At 40.4% G+C, this 14,246-nt stretch overlaps 1 protein-coding gene and 1 long non-coding RNA gene across 4 annotated transcripts; one reads left to right on the top strand and one right to left on the bottom strand.

Moving 5' to 3' along the window:
* Nucleotides 1-1,666: 1,666 nt before the first annotated feature.
* Nucleotides 1,667-12,171, bottom strand: LOC118223139 (GMP reductase 1-like). Of its 3 annotated transcripts, XM_035409323.1 has the most exons (10): nt 11,628-12,171; nt 8,890-9,006; nt 7,970-8,089; nt 7,566-7,649; nt 6,977-7,150; nt 6,544-6,625; nt 5,813-5,919; nt 4,733-4,775; nt 3,410-3,569; nt 1,667-2,856 (listed from the first exon to the last, which is right to left on the bottom strand). In XM_035409323.1, exons 1-10 carry the CDS (start codon nt 11,712-11,714, stop codon nt 2,676-2,678), a joined length of 1,155 nt encoding a protein of 384 aa, XP_035265214.1. In that variant the 5' UTR covers nt 11,715-12,171; the 3' UTR covers nt 1,667-2,675. The 3 variants fall into 3 exon arrangements, with proteins under 3 accessions (XP_035265214.1, XP_035265224.1, XP_035265230.1); XM_035409333.1 differs by lacking the exon at nt 8,890-9,006 and having other exon boundaries at nt 6,538-6,625; XM_035409339.1 differs by lacking the exon at nt 8,890-9,006.
* LOC118223151 lies at nt 4,485-6,348 on the top strand. Its single transcript, XR_004764409.1, has 4 exons — nt 4,485-4,850; nt 5,013-5,081; nt 5,621-5,662; nt 5,755-6,348. It is a non-coding gene; the product is annotated as an uncharacterized LOC118223151 (long non-coding RNA).
* Nucleotides 12,172-14,246: the final 2,075 nt, after the last annotated feature.

The raw sequence follows: 14,246 nt of genomic DNA, 5'->3' as shown, positions 1-14,246 counted from the left end.
CCCCCCACATTTCCCACAAATTTACTGACATGCACGCTGTTCCTGTTGTTTGTTCTTTCAATCGTTTTTTATTTTACTTTTTCTTTTTGTTGGTTATGTTGAGAAGAATGAAAGACAGAGGAAGCCATGATTATGTAACATGGTGACGGTGTTCTATTGAAAGTGTCATAGCCCTGGGCAGTGAAGTACAGGTGTTGATGTGACGAGGTGAAGTCTTCCGTTGGCGTAGCTACAGAGGGTGTGTCTGTTTTCTCATTTCTTGCCATCAGACAGAGAAAGTATACTACAAGCAGCTCTGCCACATGGCAAGAGACCATGGAAGAGGGGAAATGCTTTGCACCGTACTATTAAAAGCAGAATTATCTTGAGTAGAGAGCTTATATTGAAAGGAATCTTTTTTCTCTTCTGTTTCTCCTCATATGCGTGCAAACTCTCTGTAATTTCAGTGTAATATATTGTACTTGCACTAGCTTTTTTATATAAAAAAAACAACAAATATAAAAAAATGGAAGAATTCAAGTTATATTTTCTAATTGTGGTGTGTCTATTTGTAGGATACACTCAAGTCTGTTTATTGGATTTTATGGTCCTTTTCTTTGATGGTGCTTGCAGGTTTTCTAGTTAGAAATTATTTCATTATTATGAATAATAAAACAATATTTGTTTCATGATTTGAACAAATTTGTTTTAAAAAAAGAAAAAAAAAATGTCTGTATACCAGTACAAGTTTATTGTTTCAGTATACTCGTACTAATAAAATAACAGTGCCAATTGCAGTTGCCTTTCTTTATTAATATTTGCATTAAAATGTATTTATGGTTTTTGGAGAGAAATTGATTAGAATGAACTTTCTGATAATCAGCTTCCTTCCTGTCCATTTAACCCTATCAAAATGGGCCGTTAAAGGAGATTTATTTAACAATTAGTTTAACAGGTAAATGTAAACATACAAATACCATTTTGTAAAGGTCAGTGTTGGAGGATATGACCTAATTAAGAGACTATTGTATTTAACTGATAGAGTGCTTGTTTCTTTAACATATTTTAAAGTACATGCACTGTAATGTAATATTCAAGTTAGCACTCATTGAAATAAAATTATAAATACTATTAATAATATGTAATGCTTACTAAAAAGCTTAGAACAAGCTTATTACAAACACGACAAGCCACCATTGTGGTCAGACTAAATGCCCTATGAAAGTGTTTTTACATCCTGTTTGGATTTGACCTCACACAAACTAAAGACCATCGCCAACATACACCTACATGCTTGTCTATGCTGGTGATGAGAGAGGCAAGGTTCTTATTCAGTTTTCAGTTAATAAATAGATTGCTTTAAAAAGATATCAGTGGACATGATAGTATCCAGATGAAATCATCCCTTGAAGCAAACGCACCCTGAAACGCAGAATTAAAAGGGGTCCAATCCGAAGACCATGGATCAGTATAGAAGACTGACGATTTCATGTGCATCTTCCTTGTTGTGTAATACGTGTTACGTACAGACAGTTCAAGTCTAACCTGTTTAAATGATATGTTTCTTTCAAGTATACACATAATATCGATTTACAGCACCCCATTTGTAACCAAAAACTTAATGCTTATAAGCCCAGACTCATGACACCACGCCATTTTGAACAGTTTATTTAACATTGCTGTTCAAGACAAGTTGCTTCGTCCCTTTGTTCACATGTTTATTATCTCCCGAGCCTTCCAGAATGACCCAGCCCACAAGCTTTTCATTACAGGGAACCAACCCACCCAATGAATGGGTCGTCTGCATCAGCAGAGAAGAGCACGCACAGAGCAACGCATTTTACACATACATGCAAAATTAGAGACCAAAGCTAATAAAAACATTCATCCATTCGAAGAAGAGAAGTTCAGAAATGAAAGCCAGCATACATTACAGTAATTATCTACTTCACAGTCCCAGGAGCTTACATTTCAACATATGATCCATTTAGCTATGCAGCTGACTAATTTCTGTAGCCATTCACATTATGTACCTTGCTCAAAGCAGCAAAATAAAGGGCTGTTAAATGATTTGAACCCACGTAAAGCTCCATTCCTGTTACCACTCCACCACACTGCTATCCATTGTACCATTCTCATAACTTTCCTCTATTCCTAAACCCTCATCAGTTAAAAAGAAAGGATAGTTGGAGGATATAATATGTAAAGCACAGATATGTCCCTGTCTTTAAACTGAATCTACAATTAAATCTGTGATAATGTTGAAGAGTTGTCTGTAACCTTGCCCTGTTTGGAGATCTGAACCATGCTTCTTCACACAGTGGTCGCATTGAATCAAATTAGTCAAGTCACTGGCACCAAGGGTCCTGAGAGAAAGAAGTGTGTTGCTTTTGATACCAGCCTATGGCCCAGAAGCAACACTGAGCAACCGTCTTTGAGTAAAAAGTAGTGTTTCACCAAAGTACACAGGCCAAAGCTGTGAGGAGAACATACTTTATGTCTCTCACATTAACTATAAAAAGAAGAGGTGTGAAACCTGACTTACTGAAATGGGTGTGTGTGTGTGTTTGTGTGTGTGTGTGTGTGTGTGCATGTATGTGCATGTATGTGTGTGTGCGTGTGTCTGCATGTGTGTGTATGTATGTGCATACATGCTTGTCATGTTCATTTGCGCAAAGGTGTCTCTGCATTGCATTTCAGGTGAACATACTACTGAATTGCTGTGAAACCCGGATGAATGTGGTCCGGCGACTCAACTCCTTCAGTTCAGTGGCCCCCACATAAGTGCATGTGGAGCGTAGTCCCCCCAGTATGTCCAGAATGGTATCTTCCACATCGCCCTTATAGGGGACCTCCACTGTCCTACCCTCAGAAGCCCTGGTGAAAGAGAATAAACCATGATGGACTGGATCATATCACATCTGTTCCTATTGTGCTAAGGTCATCTGCTGGGTTGCACTTTTCAGTTACAATCAGAAGCCTTCAAAATCACTGTGTTGATGCTAATTGCATAGGAACGCGTGTGCTTTATTGCAACATTCTAAGCCTGTCAGCTCAGAAAGGACCTTAGCCAGACTGACCACTGACAGTCTGGTGCCTCCAGGCAGAGTTGACAAAGGACAGGGCATGTTTTTAATGTCTTTACCTGCTAGCAAATGTTTAGTGCAGGTATAGATGCTCAAACTTGCCCAATACTGACACTGCACATTTTGGGGAACTGTGCATGTCCACACTCTCTCGAATCAGCAGTGGGGTTTGGGCTGCAGTTGCAGATGAATGGCCATTTAAAATTTGGTTTGGAGAATGGAGATGCTCGGTCCTACGTCCAATGCCAAAATTTAGAGAGAAAAAATGCAAAACTGTCCCTATACATGATATACTGCATGTAAGTACATGCTTCAGCCAGTTCACTGAGAGGACCCCTCCCTACCTGTATCCTGCGACTCCTCCCATGTACTTCTTCATTGCTGTGTCAGAGCTCATCCCGTAAAACAGCTTCATCTTCACCCCGTTCTTCTCAATGATGTCACCGGCACACTGGTCATGCCCCGCTAGCATGCCTCCCAGCATCACGAAATCTGTCCCCGCCGCTGCGGACAAGCATGAGCACAGGGGTCGAGATTCCAGGAGAGATGAGACAGACTAACTGACAATTGCCAATTGCCAACAAAATTAATAATTTGTTTTGATGTTTTTTTAGGCAGCACTGGAACTAAAATCTGGAACCTCCTATAGACAGGTAAGTATGGATGGTGGCACACCAGTATAGGTCTGGTGTCTGTTTATAGGTGTATTTATCATGACCACGGGAAGCTATTATTGAATTAGTAAAATTAGCATAGTGTCATGTGCATGTAAATTGGGTTGTAATGATTCAATTCCAGTTTCAACCTGCAGTGAAACAAACTTCTAAATTTTTGTCCGTAATTAGTCCATGTCTCCTAGCTGAGACAGTCCCCCCGCCCACACAGATGGCACTTAGGCTTCATTGGACACCTGGTAGGCATGGCAACCACAGCAGGCAGTAAAGGGCTGTCACATTTCTCACAGGCTTCTCCTCGCCAGGTCAATATGTTATTTCCCCACTTGTGAAACTGATGCTACCAATTCGAGCAGAAAAGGCCAGTCCTGCAGTCTGCATCTTGGAAGCCTAACCACTCAAAGCCCTCTGAATCCATAGAGCAGGTCTGGTTCCTGTGAGGTTCTGACATTAGCCAGCTTGATAGCTTTCAGTACTGTACTATGTGCCTACTGTACATTCCTCATTTTAAACTGGCTCACTGGTATGGAAAGAGAAGCCCCAGCCTACTAACATCAAGCAAACGCCCTATGCATGATTTGTACTGGTAGCCTAATCTCAGTTTGTGGCTGGGGGTGTAGATTTGTATTCAGAAGTAAATCTGAATACAAAAGGTTTACGATATTAAATGATTCTGCTGTTGCAGAAATTACCAACTGTATTTTCCCTCTGGGATTACTAAAGTTTTGTCATTTTCTATGTTGGACTCTATCCACTGAAGCTGTATGAATCATGCCATAATGTAAATTAAATAATCCAATGTAAAACTTTTTACTTTCTTAACTCCAATTTAGGTTTAGGGAGCACATTTATTATTTACCTAAATTAACACTCAGCCATTCAAGCCTTTGGGTTTTTAGAAAGCATAGTCTTACTCAGGATGTTTGTTTGACTTTGATATGGAAGAAGTCTTTGATTTGGACCTTTGCAAGCAGACAGGCACACAGTGCATACCGAAGGCTTTGGCCACATCACCTGGGCAGCTGCATCCTCCATCCTGGTGAGAAAAGGACACTGTGAGGAAACTGCAACTGTCATTGGAACATCGGACTCTCAGAGACAACTCTCAGTGGTAAAGATCACTAGGAAACGCTTGGTAGAACATAACAGAGATGATAAAATCGGCATACCTTGCCTCTATAAATCAGTTTCTTTCACATTTATTGTTCACATTTATGCTTTTTGAAACTGTAGGGATATGACCCAATATTCTGTATTTCACCATTTTTAACAGCCTGGTGTACTCGTAGTTGTTTTCACCATAAACAACTACTCAACACCAGAACTGAACAATTGTTTTCAGGTAAAGACTTTTGATATTCTCCTTTGAATAGTCTAACTGTGTGTTTCTGTTGTAGACTGATGAGACATGCATTTTTAATGCTTTGAGTGCTGTGCGGTACTTAACTAGTTAGTGCAGATACATTTTCTTGTTTTGATATTGAGGTTAGACTGTAAAGGTTACTTTTATTCCAGGACTGTATGATTATTTTACCTGAACTATCAAATTAATTAAATCTACCAAAGCAATTGCAATACGCAAGTGCTTTGTTGGAATGCAGGCTTCCTTTTAAAATAATTGGCCCAGTGCTAATCTGATAACCTTGGGATAATGGGTTTGCACTTGAGCTTGAGGGAAGACACATTACCACAGTAGAACCAGAAAGAAATATAGCTGTATAAAGAGTTACATGTTGCGCTGACTTTGTGAGGCAATATTTATCAAAGTGTCTGCAAGGCAAATGCATTATTTAAGAGTGAAACTGACAGACATCTGAAAGGACAACACTGCCCCCTGGTGGGCCTAAAGAAATATTTACTTTTATTTACATATCTTCTCAGATCCATGCCATTAAGTCTTCTAAAAAATAAACATCAGAAATGGTAAGTAACAATAACAAACAAATCAATGCTGAATTGCACTGAATTATGTATTTTAAAACTTTTTTTTGTCCCTACTCCCTACTGTGCCTCAGTAACAAGGATCAGGAGTCAGAGGGCAAGGTCTTCAGGCAAAGTCATGGGAGGACTCACTGAGATAATGTGGCCTTTCAGTCCATGGGCGGAGTCAGCACACTCCATAACAGCGCTGAGCTGGGGGTACCCCACCCCTGTCTTGATGCGTGTTGTGCACACAGAACCTGCAGACAGTGTAGCAGTAGCATGTTGCTATGAAAGGTATTGTAATTTATACCACTGGTGCAGTTCATCACACCCCATTACTGTCAGTCTCTGAGTGGACATTGCCCAGTCACAGAACAGCTGTAAAAAACAACTTCCAAAGATTGGACTGTGCTGTAATTTCATGCTGGGACTCAAGGGGATATCAAATTTCCACTAATCAACCCATTTTTAGGCACATGAGATTGTTACATTAAAGTTCTAGGAAAATGTTTGGAGGGATGTACCAATGTTTAAAAAAAAACACAAAAATTAATTTTCTTGGTATGTTATTGATACTTCCAGCAGTGTCCTTTTTAAGCTTCTTACAATAGAACATATTTCAAATTCCAGTATTTCAAAGTATGTTTAAACAGATACTGCATATTTGAGGTGGTTATAATAGATTGTATTATAATGACGCGTAACAATTTTTACTCTCAGCAAATACATGTTCCTGGCAGTTATAGCTCCTATCAAATTATCCAGAATCATCATACACAACCACTATCCTAACATCAGTCTTTCTGGATATAGATAATGATTCTTATCTAAAACCATTGCATGTAAAGCAAAACACATTTTCATAAGATACATACACTCACCTGGTCCAATGCCCACTTTTACGATGTCAGCTCCAGAAAGGATCAGTTCCTCCACCATCTCCCCTGTCACCACATTGCCAGCCTATCAGGCACCAAGCAGAGCATCATGGGAAATTGAAAACATAAGATATAGGGACAAAAATTCTGGTCACATGCCATGAAGTCGAGTGAGAGACCACTGGGTTTTAATCAGATAACAGAACTGCTGCTGAAAACCATCCAACTGTATAATGTGGGTAATACATAAACTATAAGTGCATAAAAGAACAAACACTCAGACATTTACAGTGCAGTAGCTTGTTCTGGGCAAAGTAGAAGCAAGCAGAAATGCAACATAGTGATTTAAGTAAAGAAATATTGCCATTACATGCATGGCAAGATGCATATTGAAAGCATTAAAAAATGCCATTGCAAAAACAACTTGAGGCCTCACTATAATGGTGTGGTCAGGAAATCTGTCTCTGACGGTCTTGACAAACTCCACAAAATGCTCTGAGTAGCCGTTAGCCACATCCAGGCAGATGTACTTGACTCCAGGCACACTCTCCAGGATACTGCACAGCCTCTCCAGGTCAGCCTTACTGGTCCCTGAGCTGGCTGCCACATACTGGGGAAGAGAAATGGAGACCATGACATCCAGGAGATCACTGACCATTGACTAAACACACTGACCTCTAAAACACCAATGGCCTTAAGAATGTACTGACAACACAATTGACTAATTAAAGACATGCACACAAATACACCAAGACAATATAAATGTATAAATGTTTGTTATTGGATGCTCAATGTTGCATTGAGCATCCAATAACAAAGTGACTGAACATATCACACAAAAAATATGCTGTTTAATAAGAATAATGATGACACTCAAATGCTCCCCCACCACACTGAACTGACCCACGACACATGTGCTACTGTACATGAAACTTCATCATGGAGAGACTGTTTCTCATCCCTCTTTTCGAAGAAATGGCATTTTTTTTCTCTTTGTGTGTGGTCAGGTCCGTCATGACCCTCACCTCCAGACAGTCAGGACTCTGGGCGGCAAAAGCCTTCCAATCCTCCACGGAGTAATGTTTCTGAATGGCTGTGAAGAGTGTGTGCTAGAACAACAGAATATACATACAGTATTTTCACAAATAAATCAGTAAAAAAAAAATTGATGAATGAACCTAACCGCATGGTTAAAAAAAAAAAAGTTTTGTCACCTGCAGTGAACATGTTTTCCACAATCAAAAGCCTTAGCTGGGTTTTAAACCTCTCTAAAGCACCAACTTCTAAACTGAGCACTGAGCAAGATTAGGAACAGCTATTCAAGTCCTAAAAAAGTTAAGTGAGTCAGTATAAAACCATTTTGTGATTGGCCTGCTGTCTTTAACTTTAATGCACTTTGTCAGTCGACAAAGACAGAGACAGAACTCACTTTGCTCAGGGCCTGTGCAATCTGGAAGGTGCCAGTGGTGTCCATGTTGGCGGCAATAATGGGAATTCCATGGTAGGTCTGCCTGGAGTTGCGGAATGTGAAGGTTCTTTGCAGGTCCACCTGCGTTTAACACATCAGGTGACGGGATTTAGGGAACTTGCTGCAGCAGGACCTTTGCTCCACAGGAACAGAATACAAGACAATGGTTCAGCTCTGGCAGTGCAGCAAAAAAAAAAAAAAAAAATTTTTTATTTGAGGTGAACCTCAATATTATACTTTCAGCGCATAGTATGTTGGACATAAGTGTAAATGCTCTGTGTAAAAGCCAGTTTCAGGTACAACACAATTAACAATTTCCGTGTTTACTTTGGGGTTGATCACAAACAATGAGGTGTCATGAAGCTAACCCAAGCCATATAGGCATAACTGTAGTTACAGATATTTATTTTTTTAAATGCAATACAAATCTTTCACGCTGTTCCTTCACAGACACTGTGAGATAGGATATCTGCCAGCTTCAGCGTCATGCCAACAGACTGGACATCTTTTTATCGCTAGGGGTCCAAGGATAGGTTATTGTATTAATTTTAACATATTTAGTTAATGAGTGTCGCCCATTGTCTTAGAGATTTTTCAACAAAGCATCTACTGTACATAAACTCAAGCTGCTCATGAAGGATGGTTCTTTGACAAAATAATTGCAGAAATGGCCCAGAGACTGGAAAGAAGCAATGGCTTGCAGCACACACACTCATTGGACAATGTTAGTCTGGATTGACAGGTGGCCCTGCAGCAATGGGACAGGTGAACAGTTATGACTGACTATTCCAAAATGGAAGAAGAAAGAAAAAAATGTAGATACAGAAAATAGGTTTAAAATGACAGCATAATTACACATACACTGACTGGGTGTACCTTACATAGCGCACATCCAGTTCGTCTAGATATTTCACTGCAATACACTTGGATAGGATCCATTCTATTTTTCTTTCTATGTGCAGGGTACCGTCAGCAGAATCTCCAAACTGCTGAGCCCACTAGAATCATGAAAGATGCAGGGCAGGGATCATTATTCTGAAGACTCACTGAATCATTCAGAGAGGCAACTGAGGTGAGTCCTGTAATCCGAGATAGCATTCAGGACTCTGAAATCAGATCTTCCAGTACTGAGCCCAATCCAAATCTAAATCTAATGCACAGGTACACAGAATTAAAACCACCAACATCATATTTAGGTACTATATTGGTCCTCAATATGTGCTTAACCAGTGAAGTTTATATAGCCCACGTAGTTTGTTATCAGATCATAAAGTTTCATTTTTACAGAATCAACTCAGGTTACCTGCCTCACATTTCTCACGGGACATAGCCTGAAAACCTGAAGTTCCATTCCCTAACTGCTTTTCCCTCTCAGCTTTGTACGGCTTTGCACAGCAAAGAAAGCTCTTCGTTTTTAAATAAATTGATCACTCAGTGACAGCATACAGATAAACACACAATGAGATGGTGGGTACATGACGAGATCACAGAATCTAGGGAGGCATGGCAGCGCAAATTTCAAATACGCTGTAAAAATACACCAGCGAGAGCGAACAATGATAGACAGAATTCTCTTTTGTCCATTGTACCATAGGAATATTCTGTGCTCATCTGAGGAAAAAAAAGCTTGCCTCCAGTCCTCCATGATTCCCTTGGATCTCATTAAATGCCACCACTGCCTCTGCCTCCGGTACCTGTGATTTACGCTAATGGATTTATGCTAAAACAGTAGAAAGTCCTAAGATAACAGCCATGTTATAGTGTGGGCATGAGAGTAAAGGATGGGATATTGCATTGTTTTAGTCTGATGGGAAATGATTGGAAATAAAGATTAGGGATGTAAATGTAAGCTGATGAATTCTGGACAGTTGAGTCCACTCTACCTTGGAGAGCAGTGGCCTGTCAAAATGGCCCCATCTGCAGTTCTCTTTGAGCGAGTCTGGGTTGTTTATCACTTAGGCTCTGCAGCAGCCTGCACAGGACAGGGGCAGCAGGGCTATTAAAATCAGCCGGCCAAGATATGGCGCGATTACTTTGTGATGTCATAATGCTGCATTGGGAAAAGAGGGAGTGGCCACCAGCCACTCCTCATGTTCCCTGCTGCAACACTGGTTGCGATCAAGTCTTGTTCAACAAATATATTCAGTAAACCATATCTATATGTTACAATGTATTTATCATTTATATAAATAGATACAAAAATAGAATATAGACCACATATGTGGCTTAGACAGCACAGTTATGGAATTAAAATCATTGCTTTTCCAGTTGGACATAATGTGCATTTGCAATGGATGTGACCCGGTGCAATGTTTAACAAGCCTGAAATTTCAGTGTAGGTCACTGCAGACAAAACAGGGTGTTTGGTTTTCAAGAGGTGACAGAGTACAAGAGCATAGCTCCACGTTCTGACTGAAAGCAGAGGTTGTGAAGCATGAGGAAATGTCCTGTGGTTTGTTTTAAGACATATGATGGACTGGGAACATACTTATGCAACAAGACAATTTTTCACTGCTTTGTAAAGTACACAGATGCATCCCACATGCTTGTTCTACTGTTGGTCACTTTCCCTGTACATGTAATTGTTAGACTTCACCTGATGGCCCCATCACCTGGGCCACCTTTCAACTGATCCATCTCAGCTACTGTACATGTGTGTTTTTCCAATACGCCCGAAAACTACAGTGTGTGTTGCAGGTCTCACCTACTGCTATTATGCTCTTGAGTGCAGAATTACTTTAGTGTTCTTTAGAATTACATTTCTTTTGAATCAACAAGACCTTTTTTTGCTGCTTTCTAGTTTGGACGAAGTCAGAAATCCTGATGCTTCAACTTTGGCCATTCCTGATTTTATAAGAGACCTGCACAAAATGAGATACAGTACACAGTATTATACGCACATACATCCCTGGAGGTAAAGCACTCGTTAATTTTTTACCTTAAGCAATCAATGATATTGTGCAGGGCTAACCTAACTTACCTGCCTGTAAGTAACCATAGATAACATCTGGCTTGGTATTTTATTTTAGAGGAAAAGAAAACCTGCTGACTTATTGGCTCACCTGGGCTCACTCCAACCCTGGTGTCTTATCTTCAGCTGTCCAGTTTACATTTGGCAACTGACTGCAGACACACCAGCAGTTCCCTACTGGCACAGCTGGCCTACAACTAAGGGAAGGTCAACTACATGCAGATGCTATTTGAGTCACAGGCCCAGAAGTGTTGCTGTTGAGGGGGACACATTTAAGGGATCCCTCAAATCTGAAAACTTTCTGGCAGCCACAGAACAGTCCAGGCATCTGAGACTCTGCACACATTCTACTTCTCTGTCCCTGAAATATTATACATGCCATAATAATTATGAAGCAGGTGAGTTTTATTGAAATGAATGGTTAATGGCAAGTTATGACTGTGTGACTCACGCTGGAGTTACATTCACTACAGGGTTCAGTTATATTGGAGTTGCTTATGTGCCATTTGTGTTCTGTCATGTTATTTGTAATGCTCTGTACCGTACATTGCCCTACATAAGTGCATATGCACAATAATAAATGATGGTCATTGTAAGGGTGTGTGAATCTGAGGTCTGTGAAGTGTGCTGAAGATAAAGATGCTTTACCTCTGCTCTGCTCTGCAGGCTGCTCCTCTTGGGCCGGACCAGGACGTCTTTAAAGTCCAGCTTGAGATCTACGTCCAGCCTGGGCATGATGGCATACCTGAGGCACTGGGCAGTCCTGCGGAGCCTGGCCGCTATGAACGCCGCCACCGGACCCGAACTCAAACCGGGGCGTGAAAGGAAGGGTTTACTGCGCGTGGGAGCGAGCCAGCGTCCTCGGCCGAGTCCCCATGTCTTCCCTGGGCGTGCTCAGTTGCGTTCCTCCCCCCCTCTCTCTCGGGCTCGCTGCGAGCGCGGCTGCAGTGCAGCGATCGGAGGGGCACGGCGTGCGAGGAGGTCCCAGAGCCACTGCACAGAACAGCACCGCTGCAGTCTGACTGAGGGACTGCTGCACAGGGCAGAACCTGCTGAAATCAATACCCTGCAGTGGGGGCGTGGAGAGAGAGAGAGAGGGGCGGGGCGAGAGGAGAAAGGCAGGAGATGGGAGGAGAAAGAGAGAAAGAGAAATAGGTGACAGTGATGCTGGGACATACTGCAGCAAGTGAGAAGAGGGAGAATAATGAGGGCTTTCAAAACACATACTGTAGGGAGAAACATATTGAGACAGACACACAAAGGATACCCCCACTGTATAACATACAGAACTGATGCAAATTATGGAAACACTGCTTAAACAAGTTTACTACTCTTGAAACTTTAATCTGTGCCCTTCTGTTGTTGCATCTGAGCCATTTTCATCTGTAAAGATGTATATAGTTATCTTCTATATCTTTTTCATTTGAAATAATACAAGCCAAAAATTATTGTTATTATTATTCTTTTTTAATTATTACATATTATGCCAAAAAACAGTTTTCAACTAATTTTCATCTGTTTATAAATGCAGTGTTTCTGTAATTTGTGCCAGTACATGAGCACATTTCATTTGCTACCTCCTGAAGTGTGTGAAATAAATGTATTTGTACATATTTTAGCTCTGAAAATATAAATACAATTGCAGAATATACAGCAGGTAGCTTAACTGCAATATTTATATGAGTGTGAAAGAGACCCGATAACCTGATTTACTAAATATTTTGTGTGTTATATAATAGTAAATGTATAATTTTTATGTGACATATCCTTTTGTGCTTTAAGCCCACATGACATTTGGCCACAAGATGGCAGAAGGGAAAAAAGAAAAAAGGCCCCACTCGGCAAAGACAAGCTTCCTCACTGAACCACAGCTGTTGGTGTACTTTGTGTTACTGTAGTATAGACTGAACCACAGCTGTTGGTATACTTTGTGTTACTGCAGTATAGACAGAACCACAGATGTTGGTGTACTTTGTGTTACTGCAGTATAGACTGAACCACAGATGTTGGTGTACTTTGTGTTACTGCAGTATAGACTGAACCACAGCTGTTGGTGTACTTTGTGTTACTGCAGTATAGTTGAGTCCTACCTGGGACATGGTGACTGGTGACTGGTGACTGGTATTCAGGGGCACAATCACCATAGAGGATATTCACTGAAGTGAAGTACCTTACTTGTTGCATGCACCTAATAAGCCACTGTACTGTATGCAAGACTCTCTGGGGTCTGCAGGACGTATGCAGAGCAAATACATCATGCACACCATTGATTTAGTTTATACAGACTGTTCATGTGGAACCGCACTGAAAGAGGCTGGCAAGGGTTAAAGACAGTATTCCTGTTTGGTTGAACCCACTAAAAAAAATCCCCTAAACATTAGTACAAATGCACTGCAGCATTCATTCTTGATCGTTTATTCAAATTTGAAAGTGTCTGGCCACACTTTTTTTTTTTTATGGCTAATAGTAACATTGTGTTAAGAGGAATACATGCTTTGCATTACTTGTGAATGAAAATTGTATTACTGTGTATCACATATTTCAGGGTGCCCATAGTATGTTTTTAGAGGATTGTGTTGAATATAGTTGTTGATACAATATAACAAGACAATATAGCCTAACTAGGAATGTAAATGAAAGTTATGTGAAAATGCCCAGTAACTCCAAAAGCCGTGTATATCCCTTTAATCAACTCATGAGTATGACATATGACATTCATTATTTTATTAAATTGCAATATATTTATAACTCTTTGCTCAAATGGGCAAGCTTTGTTTAAATTATCCCATTAAGTTCATAGAAAAAATAATTCTAAAGAAAACATTGTTTGTGACAATTTTTGTTTCAGATTGCATTTACTTAATTTTGGACCATTTTTTTAACGGCAAGTACCTTAAAAGGCATCACTTTCCCTTACCACACCAACTGAATAATCTAGTACTAGGGGATAGATTATTGACAGGAAAATCACACCTGTAGCTTTGGTGGTGAGTGCCTTCTGACCTATTCTATGTGCTCTATCACCATGTCCAGCTCAGTACAGAAAGAAGAACAGGCACAGATAAAAAAAGATACATTAAATATCAGTCAGTGGTCTTGTGAAATTTGCCAATACCTTATATAAGACCTGCTGTGCCTGAAGGCCTACATATTGCATAACACATCTGTTAATCACCCCCTGCCATAACGATTTGTGAGCAGTTGATAGTAACATGTACATAGCAGCTGATGTCCGGGAATATATTGCCCTTTCAAAGGTGGCCCACG

The sequence above is a fragment of the Anguilla anguilla genome, chromosome 1, assembly GCF_013347855.1.
Source record: "Anguilla anguilla isolate fAngAng1 chromosome 1, fAngAng1.pri, whole genome shotgun sequence".
Taxonomy (NCBI): Eukaryota; Metazoa; Chordata; class Actinopteri; order Anguilliformes; family Anguillidae; genus Anguilla; species Anguilla anguilla.
The sequence above is the reverse complement of the archived record's forward strand: the minus strand, read 5'-3'. Positions and strand labels throughout refer to the sequence as shown.